Below are 26,542 nucleotides of genomic sequence, written 5' to 3'. Positions count from 1 at the left end.
AATAGGTGTTTCAAGAAGTTATAGTCGTGTCAGCAGAAAGTGTAAAAGGAAAAAACGGTTGCATCAGCAAACAGTGTTATGACATAGGAGTTTGTGTGGTGATGGGCGGGGGGGATGGGCGGGGGGGTAAGGCAAGGCTGCATTTTACAACGAGTGGAGAACATGAAATACATCTTTCTGAGGAAAAAAGCAAACACGAGAATCTTAAAAACGAGAGTGAGATCTGCATCGCCACTTCTTTACCAGAGCGAGAACAAAAAAAACGGAATCGAAAATTCCGGGGCGAAAAAAAAAAAAAGGGATGGTTGATTCTGGAGTATTACACACGTTCATCTATAATGGATGCATATTCACTTGACTTCATTAACTAAACCTAGAGAAAAATAAAACAGTAATTATAATGATCATAAATGTCCATGTTGTACTGCAATAGGGAAAGAAAAAAAAAGGAAATTGCAGGGTGTAGCCATCGCACTCCAAAAAATTCAAGAGTCCTTCAGCCGTCAGTCAGACATGAAGTGGTGAAGTTTCACATCCACGCACTAGTAAAGTTTCCCAGCCCAGTTGTTTGTAGGAAGTGTCACTTGGAACGGGTATACCATCAATAGCATACGGAGTACAATCAAGACCGAGTTAGAAAAATACAGGTACAAAATGATTACATTCAAGAAGACAGTACTAGCACAAAAGGGTCTTTTTTTAAGTCTTTATAGAGGATCTCCAAGTATTATCCAAGCATTTTTCTACATAGAAAACTGAGGGGGAAAAAAATGACACATTATGGCTGTTTATCGTCTATATTCCTGTGCATTTTTAGTGAACTCTGACTCGCAGGTACTTTATTATTCAAATGCATACTTGATTTTTTTTTTAATGGGTGAAAAATGATAGATCTGTTTCAAAAAACCATGAGTATTTTGGTTTGGGTCGTAAGGTGCACACACTGTGTATTCAAAGAGGCATTGACTGGCACTATTTTTGTCGTACATTATTCAAAACTCTGGGTTCAAAAAATTAAAATTAAAATAAAATCCCACTGGTGATGACTTGTGCTGACTTTGATACCTGAAGACCTACACGGCTAATAAATGCAGTGCAGCAGTTATGATGGTTTTTTTCTTTGAAACATAAAAAAATTAATCCAAAAAAAAAAGAAAAAAAGTAACTTTTCAAACTATTCTCTTTGGCAAACGTCAATCAATCTGTTAAATTTATCTCGGGGGACGCGGTGTCTTCGAAAAACCCGTGCGCGGTGGAAGAACTGAACGGCTTCTTTATTATCGAAGCTCGATTATAAACTATAAATATCATATATTATAAAGGATGAAGCATTTTTGTTGCTTCGATTTAATTTTAAGCTTTTTTTAAAAGACGCATTTAAAGTGGATTTTTACTGGGTTCTTTGCACACACTTATTCCATTGATTCAAAAAAATATCACATTTCTATACCTTATCTTAAGAAGTAAAGTGACACAAATCTAGCAGAAGAAACAGAACTCAACAGTCTTGAGGAGGGGGTTAAGAATGTTCTCGGAGGGATCGAGGAAGGTGACGGAGGTTGTGGGTATTGCTGCTGGAGAGTGTCTTTCTCTCAACTCTTCACTAACCATTGGGAAGACAACGGAGCTTTTTTTTTTTAAAAACAAGAGTCAAGGGCGGACACACCGATGGAATGATTTTTGACCGACAGAGAAGACGGGAAAAAAAAAATAAAAATAAAAATAAAAATACATATAAATATTTCTATAAAACATCACGACAAGACAAGTGACCTAAGCTCATGGTTGCTCTGCAATAAAAATCTCAGAAGGCGGCGACAACGGCGGGGACACTGAAATGCCTTGTTGGACCTTAACTTTGCATAAATCTTGACTTTATTTTCTCATTTCATGAGACAAAAAAATAATAAGAAAAAAATCAACTCCTGATATATTTCTCTGGAGATTTCCGCTTTTCCTCATGTGTCTTTAGCCACAATTTGAGGAATTTTCGAAGACACTTTTTGAACAACTAAGCGTGTGTGTGTGGTTAACGTCTTCAGATGAAAAGCTACGACATCAGCGCCACCGTAACAAGAAAAAAAAAACATTTCCCCACACGAGAGGAGTGAACTCTTCCAGCTGCTAAGCAAACTATAGGAAGATCAAGTATTGACGACGTCAGGGTTTTTCCCCCTGATAGGTCGCTGCAGTCGCCGGGCAGGAAGTTCTACACAAACCGTAGACTTTTGTGTGTATCTTGAAAACAACTCTTATATTTTTGATGAAGATTGAAGGCAGATCTACATCTTAACAGTTAAAGCCAGGAGCTGGTGGAACCATCAGCCAGAATAATAAAACCACAGCATCGCAACTATATTCATCAGTACAAGTCGGGAGTCAATCCTGATCCAGGGGACACCCTGGAAAGGTCCATTACGGGGACACCAGTCATCATTTTCTTGAAATAAAGTCGATCGATTATGTGACAGGAAAAGAACACGTCGTGTTTTTAAAACCGCATTAATTATCAGTTTAAATTAAATGTTTTATTTTTCGTGATCGTTATCATCCAAAACAAACGTACCTTAAATCGACAATACATTTGCCATCAGTGGCGTTTTAAATTGGACGATGGATTGAAGGCACATTTTTTAACGATTCAAATCTCCTGGAAATGGTTGTGTGGTTGATTCCTCCTTCTGGAGAGGTTTGTGATTTCTAGTCCAAGTCAATGAGTTAAAACCGAATGAATAAACGTGGAAATTTGACGGTAAACTGACGGTGGAACGTAGTAGTCAACGAGTAATGACTGCGTATAATTTGTCTTTAAAAAGCGATTGTGCCATGCATGGCGACCTTTCCAGGGTGTCCCCCCCCCCCCGACTACAAAACACAACGGCTAGGATCGGCTCCTGTCTCGGCTAAAACCAGAGCCATATCTGGAATTTATGACATCTTTAAGATTTGCCTCCATTTGTGTGAAACCCTTTCTATAAACGACTGCAGGACTGTGTGCGCTGAACAAGGGGTTGGTCGGTAGCTTTGACACATGAGGGGGGACAGAGGGGAGGTGAGGGTTGGGGGGGTTAAGGCTATACTGGAATCACTTTCACGCCATCACAGGAAGCAGTTTTTTGTTTTTTTGTTTTTTTTCTTTTTACAATGAGCCACAGAGCATTTTCAGGGACACTGTAAAGCTACTTATATCGTATTAACGGGACAAACAAATGTCCTCGACTCTAGATCATCTACTCCCGACACATTCAGTCTAAAGTACTCGACGCTACTACATTGTCTTCGGAAAAACGGCACGGCCGGGACGCGCCGCTTCCAACGCGGTGGTCTCTTCTTCATCGTGTACACAATGTTTATCGTGTACACCGGCAAAAAAAAAATAACTATCCATCTGGAACATTTTTTTTTTTTTACCCTGGTTCAAGTCATTTTGGGTCGAAGCTGGAGGGAGTGGTAGGCGACACAGAGGTATTCTAGCAGAGGTGCGTGCTCTTTTCAGGAGGCCAGCGTGAGGTAAGAAGCTGTAGAAAACTAACGCGGTGTCCCCCCCCGTTCTTATCTCCACGACGTTTTCGCAAACCTGACGTAAAACACAATCTTCGTCGCGGAGAGCAAAGGGGTTTCCTCCGGCGAGCGTCTAAAAGGGAGAGAGCGGTTTTCGGAAAAAAGGCTGCCTGGATCCAAAAGAGGAAGGCGTTTTTTTTGTTGTTGTTGTTTGGGGGGGTGGGTTGGGAAACACTGAGTTACTGTGGAGCGAGGAAAAAGGAGAAGGTCTCTTGACGAGACGTAGACCACCTCACCACACACGGAGATGGATTCCTGATCAGAGTGGTGGTGTTGAGAGCTCCGTCTGTTTGTGTGTGTGTGTGTGTGTGAGTTTGTGTCTGCGTGTGTGTGTGTAGTGGTTTTTTATTTTCTGGCAGCGGACCTTACTGATCGGCACAAGAGATGAGGACCGGAGTTTGGGCCAGATCTTTCTTCTGACTCTCAGCCAAGCCCCTCGGGCCCCTGAAAACAGAAGGAAAACTGAGTGACCGAACTCACGAATATAGAAAATATGTATTTCCTTTTTAAATGAACCGTACAAACGCTTTTTCTAAAGCAGGATCGGAAATTAAAGAGTGTAAGGTATTGTTGAATTGAACAATTAAGTTAAAATATTGGGTATTTAAACACTCAATTATTAAACCCTCGGGCCCCTGAAAACAGAAGGAAAACTGAGTGACCGAACTCAAGAATATAGAAAATATGTACCGTAAATTCCGGACTACAGAGCGCACCCGATTAAAAGCCGCACGCTCAAATTTTAGAAAGAAAATCAATTTTGTAATTATACAAGCCGCACCGGATTTTAAGCCGCAGGTTTAAACAGCCAAAAAAATGAACTACCGGTAAATCACGTCCATTTCTTACACTTAAATAAATAAAGCACTGTGTTATTCTTCTTAAGCATTGTTCAGATATTTACAGTCCGAGGAACCAGCGACAAAAACGAGGCAGGTGGACAAACTGTCCGTGTCCTTCAACCGGGGAATTATTTCTTCATCACGCCGGCAACATGGATGAGTAGTTTGCTTTTTTCCACCTGATCGTAACGCAGTGATTGCGCGGATAAACGCGACTTCACGGCGGGCCGTCCTGCGTCTCTGCACCTCACCTAGGATTCACTTAACGCAGCCTTTTTTCTGGACAATAATGGACTTGAACATTGGACACTGATCGCGGGGATTTGACTGTTGGGTGTCGTGGGTGTTCGTTGTTTTGTTCATGTTTGATTGATCCTCCTTTAAGCAGCGCTTTTTGTTAAATGTTATTAAGTAAATATATTTTGATTAACTTCTATAACGGCTTCATGTGTGGTCAGTGTTGTTATAATGAATGCTGTCACTCTGGAGCGTCACCAAGTCCGCACCAGAGCTCCGCCCCATGAAGAATGTGTGTGTGACGATCTCTCGAGGAGTTATGTGAGAAGGTCCGTTACAAAACGTCAGAGGTACTTCATCCATATTTATGATTTCATCTGGCCCGATGGAATTCTCCGCTATCTTTGTTTGAGTGAATGTGCGGAATGAAGTAAGTTTCTCCTCGTAGTCGGGAGGGAGCTGCTGACACAAAGTTACTCATTCATTCTATTGGTCTACTGTTGCTGAGCAAAATGTTTTTCCCGCCACGAAAAAAAAATGAATAAGCCGCACCGTAGTATAAACCGCAGTGTTTAAAGTGTAGGAAAAAAGTAGCGGCTTGTAGTCCGGAATTTACGGTATTTCTTTTTCAAATTAACCTTAAAAACACTTTTTCTAAAGCAGGATCGTAAATTAAAGGGTGTAAGGTATCGTTGAATTGAACAATTACATTAAAATATTGGGTATTTAAACACTGAATTATTATTTTTGAATAACTAAATTCAATAATCTGTGTATTAAATGGTTTCATTTTTTTTTTTTTTTAAATTGATAATAACTTCTTTTTTTTTTAACATATTGAGTTTTATTTTATTCATTAAAAAAATTAAAGGTCTAAATTCAATATTTATGAATTCATAGGATTTGAAATTCAATATAAAAAAAATAGATTTTGTCTAGTGGAATTATTAAACCAACTCAGTACACAAGCAAATAGATTTAAATTTCAGCCAATCATGCGACGGCAGACTGGTCACGTGACAAAGCAACTGTGTTGTCTGTTTGTACTATTATACCAACATTTTTATATTAAATTTAAAAGGCTAGGAATAAAAAATACTATTATAATTTATGATATTATGTTATAAATTGTGGAGTTTGTATTTTCTCCCCGTGTTGCGTGGGTTTACTCTGGACACTCCGGTTTCCTCCCACAGTCCAAAAACATACAGAGGTTAATTGAGAAGTTGGGAGAAATTGTCCGCAGGTATGAGTGTGTGTGTGAATGGTTGTCTGTCTTTGTGTGCCCTGCGACTGACTGGCGTCCTGTCCAGGGTGTCCCCTGCCTCTCGCCCCCAATGAAACTGGGATAGGCTCTAGTCTCCCCGCGACCCCCACGAGGGATGAAGCGGTAGATTATGAATGAATTAATGAATGTTATATGATATTATAATTTATGATATTATTAATATTGTTTCATTATTTTAAACAAATTCAGCTTTTAAATATACATATTATTTATTCCATTTTATAGAATTAATGCTTCAAGATAAATAACATTTAAATATATATAAAATAAGATCTAATTTGAAAAGATAAATAAAACCATTCAATATTCCATAGTGAAGCCTCTCTCTCTACCTGTGAACGTTCTCCATGGCGGCGACCTCGGCGAGCGCCGTCAGGCTGAAGAAAGCCGGCAACTCCTGCGGCGCGTCGCTCTTCTCCGCCTCTTCTTCCTCCTCCTCGTCTCTAGGATCGCCGTAGCACCCTTTGTCGTTGCATAAGTTAGCTTGTAATAATGGCTTCTTGTCCTGTTCCTGGTTCAGATCCCTCATTTTCTCTTCTGTTGAACACACAGTTATTCAGCGAGATATTTAAATAGAACAGAAATAATCCCGTCAAAGCCGGAGCGAACGCTGACCCTCGACTGGAGACACACTGCCATCTGCTGTCCGCACCAGGTGCGTGATCTTCGTCCTCCTGGCCTTCCTCTTCTGGCTGCCCACTAGCATCTCCATGCTAGCGCTGCCCTGGACATCTGGGCACGTCGTGGTTATCGGGGCACATGATTTGGCTTTTGATGCAGACACCAGCACCGAGAAATCTCCGTGACCCCCGCCTGTCGGAAAAAGAGTTTAGATTTCCTAATGCCTTCCTGGATTCAAATGTTATTGTAACCTGTATAAAGTCAAGTGTTGTGTTGATATTTTCTTGTTACACAGTCATTGTGTTGTTGCAATCTTGTTTACAGTCATTGTGTAACCATTATATAGAGATGCTGCTTTACACCAGGGATCTGTGATCAGATAATATCATTAAATAGAGCATTCTACTTAATATTTAATTTAAAATGAAAAATAAACAATATTTTGAAAAAAACATAAATCAGCAATAAGTAACATTTTGAATAGAGTCTTATTTTGGGTAAATATTTTCATAATAATTTAAAGAAAATAGATGGATAGATTTATTGAATGGGGAAAAAAAACAAAATCATTATTATAATAAAGTTATTATTAATAATTCAATTTATTTTATATTTTTGGTTTGGTTTCAACAGCCATGACTCAGTATACCTATGAAACATAGTTATAGATATTAAATACTGAGAGAACTTCCCAGAGGATTAAACGAAAAAACGGACCCCACTTTTCTAAAATTATGTAAAGAAATACACAAGCGTTTTTGTGGCAACGGAGGTTTCGTGACATTTTAGTCGCACCAGGGGGCGCCATAAACAACTATTTTAATCTCACACAGTGCTGCTTCAAGAACAATGATTAATTGTAATAAATTTGCCACAGATTTAACAGAAAAATTGTTAGTAATTAAAAGCAGTCACTGTGGATTACCATAAGATTACTTACTATTAACAAGAAGTATTGAATAAGACTTGAACAAATTTGGTTATTTATTTGTTTATTTTACCTCATTAACATTAACGTTGGGTCCTATTGTTTGTTCTCTGATTGGGAATTGATCCAACATGTGTATAAAATGTTTGTTCTAAGGGCAACTACTGACCTCAATATTCTTTTTAATCTGGTTAAAGTATGTAAAATGCATGGACCTTTTTGTGTGTGTATATTACAGTGTCTGGAACAAAAAATATATATAGTTATTGTGGAAAATGTGCCCCGTTTGTATCAGAGTTTGTATTTATAATTTAATTTAATTGAAATATTAAAAAGTTGAGTTATGTTTTAGGAACTTCAATACAAATTGTCTCAACAACATATCATTTACGTATTCTTGTGTTTATATTTAATAACATAATTAACACTAACACTGTAGTATGTACTGTAGATGCCTGTAATGTATATTTAGCATCTGCTAACATGGCGAACAAAGCAAGGTGATGTAAAAGCACTGAAGTCAAACAACCTTTTCTCTTACATGATTTCTTCTTTGCCTGTTTGTGCTTCCTAACAATCTTGTGGAATGAAGCCTTTTTCTGTGATGGAGATGGCGATGGTACTGCAGAAATAAAAAAAGAAAACATGGAAATGCGATGTTATGGGGAGAATACCGGACGTCAGCGCTGTATAGAGCAATGATATGAGATGATGAGAAGTACCGTTTATAGTAGAGTATTGAGTATCACAGAGTAATCTCACCTTTTGTTTTGGGGACATCGTCCGGGCTGGAAGAACCGTCCGTCTTCTTCTTCTTGGAGACGACAGGTCCCTTCTTGTCGAAGGTGACGGGGCTGTACTGTGGCAGGCTGTTGAACTTCTTCTCAAACTCCTCCTCCAGCTTTCCGAGGCTGATGGAGAACATTATTTTTAGGTCTTAGAAGTCGGACGGCATAAATGTTATATGACTAGAACTTGAAGAGCTGGAGGAGACCTTCTGTTAGAGGACAGTGGCTTCATGATAGAGGTTAAGTTGAATTTAACATTTCAAACGTTGTTTTTTAAAGCATTTAATTATGTTTTTTAAATAATTCAATGTACAATAATAGTCTGGATTTGCTTTTGTAGATTAGTTTTGATCAATAATTTGTACATTGAAAGGATACATTTTTTTCATTGAATAATTTAATTAAACAAATTGTAAATTAAAAAGGTTGTGTTAGCTTTAATTGAAAAACGAAATGAAAATTAAATGTTTTCCTTTTTTATACGTAGAGTTTGATATTTAAATTCTAAATTAAATATTTTTAATTCATAGCATTTTGAAATATAAAATGTTGGCACTATTATACCAACATTTAAAATACATTTTATTAGCGGTTTCAAAAAAAAAAAAAATGCTGTATATACACACACACATATATATACATATATACATATATATATACATATATATATACACATCTATATATACACATATACATATATATATACATACACACACACATATATATATATACACACACATATATATATATATATATATATATATATATATATATATATATACAGTATACATACACACACACATGTATATACACACACACACACACGTATATACACACACACGTATATACAAGCACACACATATACACACTTATGGCACTGATATACTTCCTCACTTCATCCTTTCACTATTAGGATTGGACATCATTTTGACAATGAATTTGAGGTTTTTATCTGGAACTTTATCACACTCTGGATCAATTAGATTAAAGACTAAACCTGCGAGATCCAAGTTGAATTATAATAGTTTATATTGCTTTTAAAGTTTCACCTTCAAATGAAGAAATAACCATAAACAGAAGCAGGATAACAAACAAACAACTTCACTGTTGCAATGTGATCGAACTTTAAAGAAACTCACTTGCTAAACCTGGGAAATGTGACTTAAAACACAGACAATCCAACACGTAAATATGTAGCAAGATGATGAATTTAACTCATCATAGTAAATCACTTCATACTATCAAATAGAAACTACAATAAAGTCCAGCTTCCTCAGTCACTACTCACCCCTGTGAAGATTCATCTTTGGACTTGGACTTCTTCAGCTTCTTGGGGTTGTTGGCTCCCATCTGAGAGAAGGTCCAGCTGTCGTCGCTCCAGTTTGCATCGTTGTCGGAGCCACGGAAGGCGCCTCTCTTCCCTGTGGAGACACAAGGATTAGTAACTCATTTAATCTCAACTCAAGAGACATTTAAGTAATTGTAGTTAATAAATAGTGGAATCAAGTTTGTTACAAGTGAATGATTATGTATTTAATTCATCTTTGGGACCAAACTAAAACTTATTTACATACATTTGGGCAATTTAAATGTATCCATGTATTAACATTAAAACATTGCTTTAATTTATTGGTTGTACTTGCTGTAATAATGTGATCTAGTTAATGATGCATACTTCAAATTCAATTTACTATAATATTTTTACTACACCAGTAGTACATCAGTAGCATCGGAATATTTATTTGGAATTTTAACATTTCAAATGTTGAAACTAGAATTTTTTGTTTGTTTTTTTTTAAATTAAAAAATGAATTGAATTTGTTCAAATAAATTGGATTTTTATTTAAACAATTGAATGAACGATTTTAAATTGAAATGGTAAATTAGTTTGTATTTTATGATTTAGTTAAATATTTTTTATTTAAAAGGTGGATTGTTTTGAATTATAAAATTGAATTGAAAAATATTTTCAAAATTTCCATTGAGCTCAATAATTAAAAAAATAAATTAAATTTTTTTATGTTAATTTAAATAAAAAATAAATATTTTGTCATTCGTAGCCCTTAAGGTTTTTTTTAAAAAATTTAAATGATGTCTGTTTTATATATATATATATATATATATATATATATATATATGTGAATAAGTGAATTAAATAATACATTGAAAGGATAAATTTGTTTTTATTTAAACGTTTTATTTAGTCCTTTCTATATTTAAAGGTTAGATTTTTTTTTAATATTGAAGTTTAGATAATAATAAAAAAACGAATATTTACAATATATATATATATATATATATTCATATATATATATATTATAATTAGTAAAAATTATATATATTTAGCCTCTTAAAATCCACGGCAGCACAAATACAACTCAACCGTCAAAACAAATCACAAGTTAAACAGACAATAAAAAGCGTGTCCGACCGAAATCAACGCTCAGAGATCATCAGGTGACTAAGTTTAAAGTCTCAACACACCTCGGTCGATGTTGGCCCTCAGTGAGGTCAGCATCCCCTCAGACACCAGCGTCTTGTACAAAGCTCCTTTGCAGCTCCGCTCGGACTTCCTGGACCCCCGACCCTCCCCGTGACCCTCCAGCTCCCCCGTCTTCTCCTTCTCCTCCTCCCTCTGGGGCGACGAGGAGCCGGAGGCGGCGTCCTCCATCATCTCCACTTCCATGCTCGTAACGGTCTCCGCCTCCGGTTCCGGCTTGGGACTCCCGGGGTCGGCGTCCGGAGTCTGGAGCCGCTCGCACTTCTCGGCGAGGTCGTCCGGTTTTTCCTTCACCACGGGTTTGACCTTAGGCTTCGTTTTCTTCTTCACGGGTGGGTTTCCAGTGCCGGGACTGCTGAGGATTGTCTTCTGCTGCTGCTTCTCCTCCGGAGGCTTCCACGCTCCTTTGGCCACCGCCTCGATGGTGCTGAAGATGCTGTCCACGCCGCTGGACTCGGCGTGCTCGTCGCCCTCGTTGACCTTCTGTGCCGACCCGGTTATTTCCGCCGCCGCCGCCTCCTTCTTCTTGCTCTTCTTTCTGACACAGGCGTCCGGGCTGCTGGGAGGAGGTGCCGAGGTAGAGGAGGGAAGCGAAGGTGCAAGTGCTAAAGTGTGCGTTGAAGAAGGAGAAGACGTGTCCGAGGCCGGTTTCTCCTCCTTGATCTCGGCCTGGACTGACGTTTGCAGCTGCGGGGCTGAAGCTTTACTCTCCACTGATTCTATCTTCACCGCCTCAGACGCCAAACACATCTGGAAACACATGAGGAGATGAGAAATGAATCCACTCCTTTTAGAAGTACATCGGTATCAACAGAATATTGAATAGTTAAAAAAATGTTTGAAGATCTGAAAATAAATGTGTGTTTTGTATCCCTTGTGTTGCTTGTTGGTAATGCAGTGATGGAGGTTGTTCACCTTGGTCCAGAGATAACACAAGGGATACCACAAACACATTTGTTTTGTGCCTTTGGGTCACTTTGACCTAGAGATAACAAAAAGGATACCACAAACACATTTTTTTGTACCTTTGGGTCACCTTGACCCAGAGACAACACAAAGGATATCACAAACACATTTGTTTTCAGGTCTTCGGGTCAGCTTGACCCAGAGAAAACACAAAGGTTATGCATTGGATCATTATTTTTAAATAATGGAATTCAATTATTTCTATATTAAAAAGGTTGAATATGTTTTTTAAATAATTTTATTAAATTATATTTAAATAAATGTATGTATTTTTACACATACATTTTGATTTCCTAATATTTTTTCAGAATTCTATATTTTGTATTTCCTTACCTTTTAAATTTAAAAATCAAAATCTATGTATATAATTGAATGTAATAAGAATTAATAATAATATAATTATTTTTCATGGTATTGTATGTCAGCAATATTTTACCAGCATTTTTATATTGATTTTAAAAAATGCATTTTTTAATTATTGGAATTACAACTCTTTGAGTAAAGTATTTTTAAAAGTAAATTTTACAACAAAACAAATCAACAAACAAACAAATAAAAACCTTACTATGTATAACATATTGAACATAATTAAAATGATTTGATGGTTAAAAAAAACCCAAATCACTTCCGTAATAAATTAAAAGTTTCTACAAAATGTTTTTACTTTAAAATGCAATATACTGAAGATCGAGGATCATAAGAAAATTAAGATTTGTTTAATATTTAGTGGCAAACAGACTTTATGAATAAGAGTTTGTGTAAAAAGTACTTTATATACATGTTTTCTAAGTTGATTCAGGAGGTAAAATCATCATCTTCTGTGTGACATATGCAATATATATTGTTAATAACATGAAGTTTTTCTTCACATTTTCAGTTTCTAACAAAGCCTGGTCTCACCTCTGCTAGCTGGAAGAGCGCCGACTGTCCACATGGTTTCCCCTCGTGTGCCTCGGAAGCCTGTGAACATACGAGAAGCATCTTCACGTGATTGTGTTTTGATCTGTTTCCATCGTTTCCAAAAACTCTCTTCTGAACCGATGTAACCGGAGACAAGACTGGATCCATACCTCTGTTATTGTGGGGACTCTGCTCTCTGTGATGTCAGGCACTCGGTTGGGTACAGTACCAGACAACATCTGGAACGAAAACACATGGATTTGTAGAACCTCACCCTGTAGTAGTCAGTCTTAATTTAGATTAGGACGCAACTAGTAAACGCATTGATTTATTTATCTTTTTTGTGAAAAATACATGATATTGAGACATATTATACATTTGGAAAACAGAGTAAATGCTTCCTAAATATTTACTGATCAGATGAACATAACAGGAAGTAGTTTTAATATTTTATATTTGTGTTTGTTTGTTAAAAGGATGAACTTCTATTGGGACCAAATAAAAACATAAATAATACATGAAGTAACCAGAAGACAAAGAAACTGACCCAAAAAGAACCTTTCGTTTTGTGAACAAATACACATCGAAGGTTACACGACACTTCAGTTACAATTTTCTGACACAAAGGGAGCTATAAACAATGCTTTCAATCTGAGGCAGTTTCAATTCTTTTTTTTAATGTATTTATATTTGGGTTTGTTTGTTTGTTGAAATGATTAAGTTCCATTATAACCTACACGCAGAAACCCTCAACCTCATCAATTACCAGGTACGACTTGTCCAAAAAAAACCCCAAAAAAACATTCATCCGCAATGTGCCGACCCCTGCTTGGAAAAACGTCTGAAACCACCACTCCCAAGTGGTGTTTTTAAGTCAGCAGTGGCCCCTAACCAAGGACTGTGTTTCAAGTAAGATCGATTGAAACTGGAAGCCAGTGAAGAGTATTAAGGATCAGGGAAATGTGAGTTCTTCTACTAGAGCAGGTCAGAAGTCTCACAAAGCGCTTCAACAATCAAAAACAATATACAGCTAAAATACATGCTTTAAAAGACCAAGAAACGGGTTTGAGGGGCTTGAATTGTGGGTAATAAACAAAAAAAAACCTGGTTAAAATAGAACCAGGCCAGGCGGAATGTTCCCCCACCAGGTGGCGAGAGTCTTCACTGGAAAAGTTTAGGTAAGACTTTATATATGAGAAAAGAAAAACGGATCCAGCAACTTGACAATGAGTGAATCACAGCGTGGCAGAGGCGAGGAAAAACTTCCTTCCAGAAACCTCGAGCAGAACCAGACTCAATGTTGACGATCACCCTGCTGCGACCTGCGGAATTCAAGATTCTCATCTTCTTTTTTTTTTAGTTTAAGTTATAAAAAACACGATTCAAGATGCTACATCTGTCATTTTTACTCAAAAGGTTATAAGAAAAACATGATTCAAGTTGTTATATCTGTAATTTGTACTCAAAAGTTTATGAAAAAGTATGTTATATCTAGGATTTTTATTCAAAGTTATGAAAAAACATGAATCAAGATGTTATATCCATCATTTTTACTCAAAAGGTTATGAAAAAACATGATTCAAGATGCTATATCTTTCATTTGTACTCAAAAGTTTATGAAAAAGTATGTTATATCTATCGTTTTTATTCAAAAAGTTATGAAAAAACATGATTCAAGAGGCAATATCCATCATTTTTACTCAAAGAGTTCTGAAAAAACATGATTCAAGATGTAATATCCATCATTTTTACTCAAAGAGTTCTGAAAAAACATGATTCAAGATGTAATATCCATCATTTTTACTCAAAGAGTTCTGAAGAAACATGATTCAAGATGTAATATCCATAATTTTTACTCAAAGAGTTCTGAAAAAACATGATTCAAGATGTAATATCCATCATTTTTACTCAAAGAGTTCTGAAAAAACATGATTCAAGATGTAATATCCATCATTTTTACTCAAAGAGTTCTGAAAAAACATGATTCAAGATGTAATATCCATTATTTTTACTCAAAGAGTTCTGAAAAAACATGATTCAAGATGTAATATCCATCATTTTTACTCAAAGAGTTCTGAAAAAACATGATTCAAGATGTAATATCCATCATTTTTACTCAAAGAGTTCTGAAAAAACATGATTCAAGATGTAATATCTGTCATTTCTACCCAAAAAGTTATGAAAAAAAATGGCACCATATTTTTGCAGAGAAACCAGGTTAGAGCTCCTGCTGACTCAGCTTTTTTAATGAGATGTATTTATGCATTTGTCCTTTGTTTGTTTTTTTGCAGGTTTTTGCTCATCTGTAGGTCGTGTACTGTCAAAAATAATAATTAACCGATAATTAACCGGTCTCTCGGTTACAAAGAAGGTCTACAAACCTCGTCCTTGTCGTCTGGAAAGCAGTGGGCTTCGCCGGCGGCGTCGGGTAAACTGGGTTTAGCGCTGGAAGGTATCTGAGGATCCACAGGCGGGTGAAGACGTGGACGTAAAATATTCTCAAGGCTTTTCAGTGGCTAGAATAGAGACTTACCTCCTTGTTGGTGAGGGCGTGCTCCCCCGCCAGCAGCAGCATGCTCAGACCCCCCATCTTGGTCGGATCTGAAATGAGATCACAAACGTAAGAACCTAAAAAAACACATTTAAAATAAGGTGGTTCATCAAAATAATAAAAGACACACCTGCCATGGCGAAGTTCAACTGCGGCCTGTTGTCAGTTTTGGGGATTTTTTTGGCAGTGGCAGAGTCCCTGGATGAGTTGGACGAGAAGGACCAGAACTTTTTGCGTTGGTTGCCGACGGCGTGACACGAGGGGCTCTTGACCCGGGGGCTGGTGGTGGGACACCACTTGTAGCCGGGGTTCGCTTTCATGAAAGCGTCTTTGTACTGAAACCACAGGTTTCTTCGTTAAAAACACACGTCAGTGATCGAGATAAGAAACAATTGTACAGAGACTTAATAATGAGAGGAAAATAGATGAACTAAAGGAATTTGATGTGATTAATGATAAAGAGAAAACAAGGATTGAACGGACATGATTTATGTTATGTTTATGGCTGCTATCAACTTTATTTTAAATAAATAATTACTAGTTAAACTCTAAATATAATAAATATACTCGATATAATCAATTTTTAAACTTGTTTTGAATGATTGCTGCATATTTATGGAAGCCTTGACCCAGAAACAACACAAGGGATACCACAAACACATTTCTTTCAGGTCACCTTGACCCAGAGACAACACAAGGGATACCACAAAAACATTTATTTTAGGTGACCTTGACCCAGAGACAACACAAGGGATACCACACAAACCTTTCTTTCAGGTCACCTTGGCCCAGAGACAACACAAGGGATACCAAAAACACATTTATTTTAGGTCACTTTGACCCAGAGACAACACAAGGGATACCACAAAAACCTTTCTTTCAGGTCACCTTGACCCAGAGACAACACAAGGGATACCACAAACACATTTCTTTTAGGTCACCTTGACCCAGAGACAACACAAGGGATACCACAAACACATTTGTTCTCAGGCCTTCAGGGTCACCTTGACCCAGAGACAACACAAGGGATACCACAAACACACTTGTTTTCGGGGCCTTCAGGTCACCTTGACCCAGAGACAACACAAGGGATACCACATACACATTTGTTTCCGCGCCTTTGGGTCACCTTGACCTAGAGACACCGCAAGGGATACCACAACACATTTGTTTCTCGGACCTTAGGGTCACCTTGACCCAGAGACAACACAAGGGATACCACAAACACTTTTTTTTCGGGTTACCTTGAACAAGACATAACACAAGGGTTAAAATTATTTGATTTAATATTGAGATATTAATTTATAAACAGGTATATAATTACAAAATTATGTGTAACAATTATATCCTAAGGAACCCCTTAAGTTACATGAAAAAAAGTAGGTTTTCTTGCTTATATTCTTTCTCTCCATCATATTTTGGCCCCTTCCTTCCGTCTCAATGTCCCCTTACACTGGTCACACTACACAACGTGGCCCCTGAAGAAATCCAATCGTCCACCCCTGGGATAGATCAAGCCTCAAAAATGTTTTAAAGACAATATATCGCAATCAAACTTCCCTATATTTTCAGGCCTGTGACTAAACCTGTTAGGTTTCATCCGCTTGACTCTTGACTCATTTAGTTTGAAAGATGAATGAAGCATCTCGAGGGCTGGGACTACTCTGTTATTATATGTTTAAATACATATGATAGGGCAACAAAATTTGTTAAAATTTTATTGTTATTATATGTTTAAATATATATAATAGGGCAACAAAATGTGTTAAAATTTTATTCTGTTATTATATGTTTAAATATGTATGAAAGGGCAACAAAATTTGTAAAAATGTTATTCTGTTATTATATGTTTAAATATGTATAAAAGGGCAACAGAATTTGTTAAAATTTTATTCTGATATTATATGTTTAAATCTGTATAACAGGACAACAGAATTTGTTAAAAATGTTATTCTGTTATTATATGTTTAAATATGTAAAGTAGGGCAACACAATTTGTTAAAATTGTATTCTTTTATTATATGTTTAAATATGTAAAGTAGGGCAACACAATTTGTTAAAATTTTATTCTGTTATTATATGTTTAAATATGTATAAAAGGGCGACAACATTTTTCAAAGTTTTATTCTGTTATTATATGTTTAAATATGTATAATAGGGCAACAAAATTAATTCAAATTGTATTCTGCAAAAGATACATTTTGATGAATAAACACTTGTAGGAGAACCTAAAACAAGTCAAAGTGAGTTTTCACTTTTTGTCTTTTTAATTCCAGTTGAAACGCTTCTGGTGAGTCATTATGCAGAGGAGGCGAGACCACAAGAGAGGATGCTCATTAAGTTTCGTCCGCTAATACGATTTTCTCGGGGAAATACAACCAACCTCCTTGGCCATGTCGGTGTACTTCTGCTTCTCTTTGGGGTCCAGCACCGCCCACCAGTCGGCCAGGATCTTGGTGGCCCCGCGGTTGTCCAGGCGAGGGTGCTCCTGTCGCACCAGGGATCGGTGGCGCTTGCAGAACAGCAGGAAGGCATTCATTGGGCGACGGGCTCGCTGCTCGCTGGACTCCTCCTCGTCCGCCGTGCTACTGCACTGCACTTGTGACATCTGGTCCTGGTCACAGAACAGTGGCTGTGGAGCAGGAGAGGAGGGGGGAGATGACCAGGGTTTCTCAGTATGAGCTAAAGCTAATGTGGCTAAAGATCATGGGCTGGATTTACAAGTGCACTTGTTAAAAAACGAGGTCGCTCGTTTCAGGGTGTCGCCTTTAATAATAACCCAGATGTTTAAATGTTTTAATGTTTATTAGAATAGTTAACATTACGAGAAAATAACTTTACATTTTTTTATTAAATGAACGTACGCAAATATATTTGCTTGACGTTAAAATAGTAACAAGTCCCGAACTTCTGTGCCGTGTCTCAAATCGCATACTTCTCTTGAGTGCACTGGGGGTTAGTACGCATCAGGATAGTGTACGTACTAACTAGTATGCAAATTCTCGACAGATAGTATGTCTCGAATCAAACACTGCCGCTACGCACTAACAGGAAATGACGCGACAGCTTCTTCTTCTACTACTATTTAACGATGAGTTTTTGACCAGCTGTAGGAACACTAGCGACACCTGCTGGCAGCATGTTTGGTTTGGATCAAGAAATATGAGAAACTAAATATTCCAAAGTATATTTATGCCGGTATCGGCACCGACGACGTGTCATCCTCCTACTGCTGGATGTAACACCTGTAAGTATGTGAATATACTTTTTATATATATATATATATATATATATATATATATATATATATATGACGTAACTTTCGTTTACCACGTCAACGTCACTAAGATGGCGGTCGTTTAGGGTAGAAAGTGTCCATCGATCCATACAATTTAGTGTGCGCACTACATTTCGCATACTTAGAATTGAGACGCACTTATGCACTAAAAATATTAAGTTTAAGTACACAAGTATGCGATTTGAGACACAGCTCTGGTCCGGGGACAGTTCCGGTCCATTAGGCAATTGTAACACACGGAAAGAACACAATTTCTGTTTATCAGATTAATTCTTGTATTCATGTATGAAAAGTGTTTTGTTATGAAAAATTAAAGATGGTATTTTCTCTGTAGTAACATTAGTCTGTGGCGCTCGTTCAAGTCAAACGAAACCCTGTAAACTAGTGAAAAAGACTGAAGCACAGACTCCATTTGATGTGTTTGTACTGTTTTTATCTGAAGGTCCATAAATACGGCGCTGATATTAACCTGATCCGCGGAGCAATAAAGGAACCTCTGCTTTAAAGGATCAGTTCACTAGTCAGGTTATTGTGTGGCTGTCGTATGAAGACGCTCGTTTTTTTAAGATGAGCAAATCAATAGAATCAGTTAGTTTAGTGAAAACATAGAATTAAGACGGAAAATAATTCAATATTATGAGCTTCACTTTGTGTTTTGTGAAGACATTTTTGTTTGTTTAAGCCTCCGAGATTCAAGTCTGACATCACCAACTCATATTTCCTGTTCAAGGAGAGTCGGTTTTAAGTAGTTCGGTAAAAAAAAAAAAAATCCATTTCTTTCGAGCTGTGACCTCTATCGTGTTTAAGGTTTTGTCTCTCCGAGTGCGAGTGAGTTAGACTCACCTGTACCAGTTTAAACAATCGCGCAAGTTTTACGCTAAAGAAAGAACCCTCCAGTACTTTCAGTAAGAAGTAGAACATCGTATAAACACCTCATACCTGGAATTGTCATTTATTATACTTTGTCCGATTATAAAGGTATCGCAATATCGGCCTTTGGCCTGGTTCTATTGAGGTTTCTGCTACAAAGAGGTTGATATTTTGTGCAGAAGACCTCAAGTAAGAGATACTTAATATATATAATAAATATACTCGCTCTAGTAGAAGAACTCACATTTCTCCGATCCTTAAAACTCTTCACTGGCCGCCAGTTTCTTTCAGGATCAACTTTAAAATTCTGGTTCTGACTTTTCAGATCTATTCATGGTCAGACCTTCCATCAGTGATCTGATCCAGACTTACACCCCAGCTCGGGCTCTTAGGTCTGTGGATCAGAATCTGCTGACGGTTCCTGAACACGCTTCCAGACCAGATGGATCTACCGACTCCATCTTAAGACATTTTTATTTGTGCTTTTCTCCTGATTTTCTGGGTAGACCGAGTCCACTCACCTTCTCCAGCTCATCCTCCTCCTCTTCTTCCTCTTCCTCCGAGAAGTCCAGAGTCTTCTTGGAGAGCAGCGGATGCCACTGAAGGCATTTGCGCTTGGGCCGCTTGACGGCGACCTCGCCTGCGACAGGTGGCTCCTTGGCCCCTCCTCCACCTTTCATGGTACTATTGCACCTGGAGAAGCGACAGAAGGAGTCAGAGACGACACGTGGTGCACATGGGTTTGTGTCTCATTTTGAAAAAATAGTGAGTATTTGGTTGAAAACTTACTAAATGTCAATCAAAAGAAATGTGTGAATGAAGTGATGGAGACACTAGGGTCCGGCCCCCCCCGTATATTATAATGAGCTGTGACAACTTTGTTTGTATTTACTCAGCGTTTGTTCAATTTTGTGTCGTTATTAAACTTCTGGTCACTAGATGGACGTCGTCATGACATCCTCTGCAGGTAAGGGAACGTTGAAATCTCGCTAGAATCCAGTCGTGACTGAGGACGAGAGGATACAGTCGACTCAATCGGCTCCTAAAGTAAGTAAGTAAGTCATTTTTATTTATATAGGGCTTTTCCAGACCAGGGTCACGAACCGCTTAAACAATCAAAACAATACTCACATTTTTTTTAATTTCAAAACAGATGATAGAAGTCATGACTTGGGGAACCAAATGCGGCCCCTCTGACTGTATTTATGCGACCCTTGTGAGGTCAAGGTAAAACTATAATAAAAAATATTCAATTTATAAAATTATTCCGATGACGAACAATGTTATTATTCCACTCATTTGTTTCATTTAAGATCTTTGTTTGAGAAAATAAGTGTTTTTCTGCATCATATTTGTAAATTGAAACGGATTTAAAAGGAAAAATAACAAAACAAATCTTATTTAACTTCATTTCTTGAAGCCACGTAATCTTTTGCATTTGATTTTTGTCCTCATTATAAGAGAATATATATATATATTCAATGTTTTTCTTCAAATAAAATGAATGAAAATGTATATAATACACAATCAAATCCTTTTTATTCAGTTTTCCCCATCATATTAAGGCTTCCTTTTATTTGTCCCTCATTTCGTTCGGGTTGACGGCCCCTGACGACAAGTCGAGTGAATCTAATCGGTCAAGAGTCAAGCGGTCTATAAATTCGAGTACTCGGGGAGATACTACGGATATATACTTGTTACTACAGTATCATTATATATATGGTATCGTTGCAACGGTATTGTTGAAACACAACTAATCAAAGATCAGGTAAACAAGAGTGTGGATGTGTGTGTGCATCCATGTTTTACTTCGACAGACATTACTAGTCGAGCATCATCTCATCTTGTGTCTCTGCTTGTGTTAAAGTCACTGAAGCGATCAATGGCGGCCGATGGTCGTCCAGGCGTATGTGTGAGTGTGTGTTCTCAGTGTGTGTGTGTGTGTGTGTGTGTGCGTGTGTGTTTGTGTGTAGGGAAACAGGTACTTACTGAGGAAACAAGTATGGAAATGCCGCGGAGAGGGGATGGAGATGAAATGCTGGATGATGAAGATGAATCTGCCACTGCCTTTGTCATGCAATGACCTATAAAGAAAAAAAAAAAAGAAAAGAAAAAAGAAAACACAAGACAGCGTTTCACTGACATGAGCTCGGATCGAGAGAGAGAGCGAAAGAGAAAGAGAGAGAGAAGGAAGGAGGAAGAGCATAATCTAGTGAGGGACTAGCAGATTGGTGATGGGACATTTTGTCTCATCTGATTAGTGATCACTTCTGTCCGCCCTTGTGGCCCAAAAAAAAAACATGGCCAAAAAAGGAGGATCCTGCAGGAGGGGTGACAGGTACAGAGACCCCCCTAACCCCCCCACACACCCCGGTCTCTCCATTAGGTCACAGCAACTGTCAAACACATGCCACTTTTTTTTTTGTTGCATCAAAACACAAACGAGAGTCCATCTTGCTTCGGGTTTAAAGCCACCATCCCTCCCTCCTCCTCCTCCATGAGTACAGTACAGATATATATCCACTAGTGTCAAAACTCCCGCAGTCGTCAAAGTGTAAAGCACAGTTGGTTTATTAAAGTGGACATTTTCTGCGAGGAGACACGCGTCCGTGGACAGAGCTGGCGGCGCCGAGGCTCCATTTCCTCGCACGGTTTACTAGGAATATAACAGGGGGGGTGAAAAAGTAGCTAGTTAGCTTTAGCAAGTCTGTGCTAACTGGTCGCGGTTCCGAAGCATCGTCAGGAGGGGGGGGGGGGGAGTCATCGGAACACTTGGTTCGGGACTGTTGGACGGATGCGGGTGGACTATAGTGAGGGGGGGGGGGGGGTTGGTTCCGAAACATCGTCACTGACACTTCACCTCCGGAAGAACCGAGAACTGACCGGTGACATTTTTTAATTTATTTTTTAAAAAAATACATGAATTAAAAACGCGACGCGAACCGACAGTTCGGTAGGACGGACAGTACCTGCGGCGGGTCGTTCGAGTACCGCGCCGGGGGGGCTCTCATCATCATCGTCGTCGTCGGCGGTCGACCACCTTTCTTTTCTTTTTTTTTTTTAAAGAAACTTATTGACACATCATAACAGTCCAGAGCACTGGCAGTGCTAGGCACAGCAGCGTCAAGTCGACGGGCAGGGAGGCGGCGTCTCGCCGGAAGTGGAAGCCAGAGCTTCACCAAAATAAGAGTCCGCGCTTTTAAACTCGGCGACTCCATTTTCATTGAATCGAACTCTTGATTAAAAAAAATGATTATAGGATGATTTAAAGTAATAACTCGAGGTAGTTTTTCCTAAATTCTAACCAAGAAGCTTCCTTAACTAAACTTAAAAAAAAAAATACGTGTAAATATATTTTATATTAAAAATAAAGTTGGGAATACCACCTCCTATTTTTAGTATATTACATAATTCGTATATGAATAATAAATAATAGTATTCAATTATTGCAGATAATTACATACTTATACCATGTGTAAACATGTCATCGATGCCACATGGTGTTTTCAGTTTTATCTTGCCCTTTAAAATATATACTTTATTGAATATTGCTTTGATTGTTTAAACGCTTTGTGACCCTGGTCTGGAAAAGCGCTATACAAATTAAAATTACTTACTTACTTACTTACTTACATGTTGGTATATATTTTATTTAGTATAATGACTTAACCTTGACGGTATATACATGTACAGTATGTATTAGTGGTATATTTTCTTAAAGATAGTATTAATTTATTTAAGTTAAGACTTTAGTTTTCATCTAAAGAGTTTTGGGACCATAAAGATTGCTGAGACATGTGTCTACCTAAAGCATCAATAAACGTAGTAGCTGTAATAAATGTAACATGTATTTTAAGTATAGTAAAGATCTTTTTTACTCATCCATGATCTTTTTTTTTTAATATAATATTAGGAAATTCATAAATTAAGATTTTAGTTCTTTATCGGAAGAGTTTTGAGGCCATACTTCATGCAGAGAAATGTACACGTATCCTTACATAAATTTAAACATGCTACCAGTGCCATATAGAATATTATTATGTTATTACCATTTTAATAGAATATTCGATAAGGAATAGGTTTTGTTAAATAGTTTAGTGCATCATTTTTGTATATTTATAATCCATGTTGCATTTACGCACCCTTTGATCTTCTTCTTTTTTTTTTAACAGTTGGAACCCTCTGTACTTCCAACAGTCACAACTTTGATGTTCAGAGCAGGTTTTATTTTTTGAAGTGAATGGCAACTATGAAAATCATGTTATGCCGTTTAAATGTCAGATTCCAGGGTATTCAAGATGCACATCGTTCCTGTACAAAACCACCACACAATGTTGGCCGATGAGTGAATACCCACACGATTGTAAACGTATTAATAAGGGACAGTATGAGGCTAACCTAAATCCTTCAGTGTGGACACCAGAACATGCTAAACTTGGCCACAAAGGTTTCCTCCGTACACTGTGATCATCGGTGATAACACAAGACCTTTATTGACGCGCATTGTTTGTACTCTAAAGTGGAATGTCAAAATCACTATCGCAGGTCAATAATGATATATATATTCTGACTATAGAAAACAACCACAATAACACGGTGTAAAAAATAACTGAAGCAAGATTATTTGTCATACAGATAAGAATAAATACTGACAAGATGTTTATTATCAATCCTATAGTCACTACAGACAGTTTATGTCCATCTTGAGATTTCATGGGGGAAAATTCAACAACATAACAGAACTATTTCTCGTTATTTCCTGATAGTAAATGTCCAATATTTTCCAACACAGGAGAGATCCATCATGTATGATTTGGTGATTTGTTATTGTCATCCCATTTAAAAATGTACTCATAACTGATCTCCGGAGGGATTCATAAAGTCTATCTAATTTTACATTAAATGTTTTCAATTTCAAACATTATCAATGAGTTTGAAACATTATGAAGAACAGTGTGAGTGCTATAATTTCAAAGAGGAAGGGAAGTTTATACCAACTGCTCTTTTTAATGTTGCACAAATAGTTGTGAACAAGGTCACAGGTGGCCACGCGGGTCATTGATACAGTTTTGGAGGGAAGGCTGAGATTGAATTATTTGAGAAAATGATGATGTCAGTCAGTAAATATGGAGTTCAGCAGTTTGTAGGGAATATAGTAAAATTACACTTTCTTCAATCACCAAAAAATACCCTTTTTTTATTGTTAATTCTCAATAATTCCAACAGCATATTTGTTAAATCAAGATTATTTATCCGCATGCATCCGTAAGCTAATGGCTAACAGAGTTTGCAACTCATTTTAAAGGTACTGACCACTGCGGTTAAAACTTTAGAACTTTGTTCTGGCGCCAGAAGGTAGAAACACAAACAGGCGACCATGTTACTTACTTACTTACTCACTTACTTACTTACAGCTGAATGTTATGGGCTATGCTAATATTCATAAAAGTTCTCTCACTATTTAGATTGAATTATTAGAGAAAATGATGATGTCAGTCCAGAGAGATGGAGTAAATATGTCATACATTGGTTTGTTGTGCATAGAGAAATGACACTTTGTTCAGTCCAGATTAAAAAGTGTTTTAAGTGGTCGTAATTCACTTAAAAAACGTATTATTATTCTCCAAAACCGCCACAACACATCTGTCGAATTAAAAATAATTTATCTGAACTACAAGCTCACAGAATTTACCACCCCCTATTTTGAAAGGTACTGACCACTGCGGTTAAAACTTTAGAGCTAAAGTTCTGGAGCCAGAAGGTAGAAACACAAACAGGCGACCATGTTACTTACTTACTTATAGCTGAACGTTATGGACGATGCTAATACTCATAAAAATTCTGATTCTGACGATGTCAATTCAGATAGACGGAGTAAATATGTATTACATTGGTTTGTTGCTCATAAAGAAAAAGACTCTTTGTTCAATCCAGATTAAAAAGTGTTGTTACATGGTCGTAACTCACTTAAATAACGTATTATTTCTCTCCATATAACCGCCGCATCACATCTGTTGAATTAAAATATTTCATCTGAACTACTGGCTCACAGAATTTACAACCCCCTATTTTGAAAGGTACTGACCACTGCCGTTAAAAACTCAGAGACATTATGGCCAATGTTAATATTCATTGAATATTGTCTTACTATTACTGTATAACACCAGATTTAATATCCGATATTATGCAAAAAAAACACCCTTTTGTTGGTTATTGGATGTACATTTCATCGTATTAAGAGGGATCTAATATATATTTTAAAGCCCATTAAATTAGTTGTTTTTTTTTAATAATAAAGGCTCAATGAAGAGTTGACAGATCGTATCAAACGTGGAACACAAGGCACCTCTTTACTGATCTGTAGATCACAGGGTGAAGCAAAAGGGATTTTTAGATCGAAGGGAGCAGGGAGTTATCTATTGAGCAAACAGAAGCAAACCACAGACCATAGAGGACACAGAGGAGGGACATGTTGGTGTGACGAGGACAAGTTGACTCTCGAACTGTCGCTGCCTAAAACCCTAAAAGTGCAAAGTAAAGACCTCAACAGATGTGGTTTAATTGATTGGTTTGTTGTTAAATGTTTTTTTTAAAAAAGGAGGCGAATGACAGTCACTGAACGCGAACCGGAAGTGGCCGCGGCTGCAGAGTCTACATTGACGAAAGGTACCGACAACACTTCTCAAGATGATGAGTGTTCACGACGATATTCGCAGACACCGAACGACCTCCACCCGCGACACCCGACCCTCTCCCCCCTTGTCACAGAACGAAGCATGAATAAAATAAAAATAAAAACCACTTTCTTTTTCTAAAGGTGGGAGAGAGAATTCTCACATCAGCTAAATCCTTCCCCTCCCCCGGTCTCTCTCTGCAAAGTGCTGTCCCTCTGACCTGCCCAGTTCAACATCCACCCCGATGTTTTTTAAACTCCCCCATCTAACCCTCGCAAAGGGTCGCGAAAAAAGCCCCGATGACGTCATAAAAATGAACGTATATCACTTTGACTTGACGACTTATTTTGGAGCTTCCTGGAGCCGCCGCGTGATAAACCCGGGAGTGTGAAACTGTCAAGAGATCGACAAATGAAAAGTACGTACCTCTCATTGAAGAAGGGGTGAAGACCCTCAAAAAAGACGCCGAGCTTTTTTTGCTTTTTTAAAAAAAAAGGGTCCCTGCTGGAATAACACGG

General features: G+C 37.6%; 1 protein-coding gene across 2 annotated transcripts; it reads right to left on the bottom strand.

Annotated features, from left to right (window-relative positions):
- Positions 1-1,057: 1,057 nt before the first annotated feature.
- Positions 1,058-26,542, bottom strand: bbx (BBX high mobility group box domain containing). 2 transcript variants are annotated; one of them, XM_087807204.1, is made up of 16 exons: positions 26,451-26,542; positions 21,340-21,434; positions 19,872-20,043; positions 17,566-17,814; positions 15,313-15,517; positions 15,165-15,232; positions 15,013-15,087; positions 12,802-12,870; positions 12,632-12,691; positions 10,750-11,515; positions 9,554-9,686; positions 8,240-8,388; positions 8,019-8,099; positions 6,544-6,741; positions 6,261-6,465; positions 1,058-4,005 (listed from the first exon to the last, which is right to left on the bottom strand). In XM_087807204.1, the coding sequence occupies exons 3-16, from the start codon at positions 20,028-20,030 to the stop codon at positions 3,927-3,929; spliced, it is 2,496 nt and encodes an 831-aa protein (XP_087663330.1). In that variant the 5' UTR covers positions 20,031-20,043; positions 21,340-21,434; positions 26,451-26,542; the 3' UTR covers positions 1,058-3,926. The 2 variants fall into 2 exon arrangements, with proteins under 2 accessions (XP_087663330.1, XP_087663329.1); XM_087807203.1 differs by lacking the exon at positions 26,451-26,542 and adding an exon at positions 22,320-22,473.

This window comes from Callionymus lyra, chromosome 14, assembly GCF_982586985.1.
Source record: "Callionymus lyra chromosome 14, fCalLyr1.hap1.1, whole genome shotgun sequence".
In the NCBI taxonomy this organism is placed as follows: Eukaryota; Metazoa; Chordata; class Actinopteri; order Syngnathiformes; family Callionymidae; genus Callionymus; species Callionymus lyra.
This window is presented reverse-complemented; position numbering and strand designations above follow the sequence as displayed.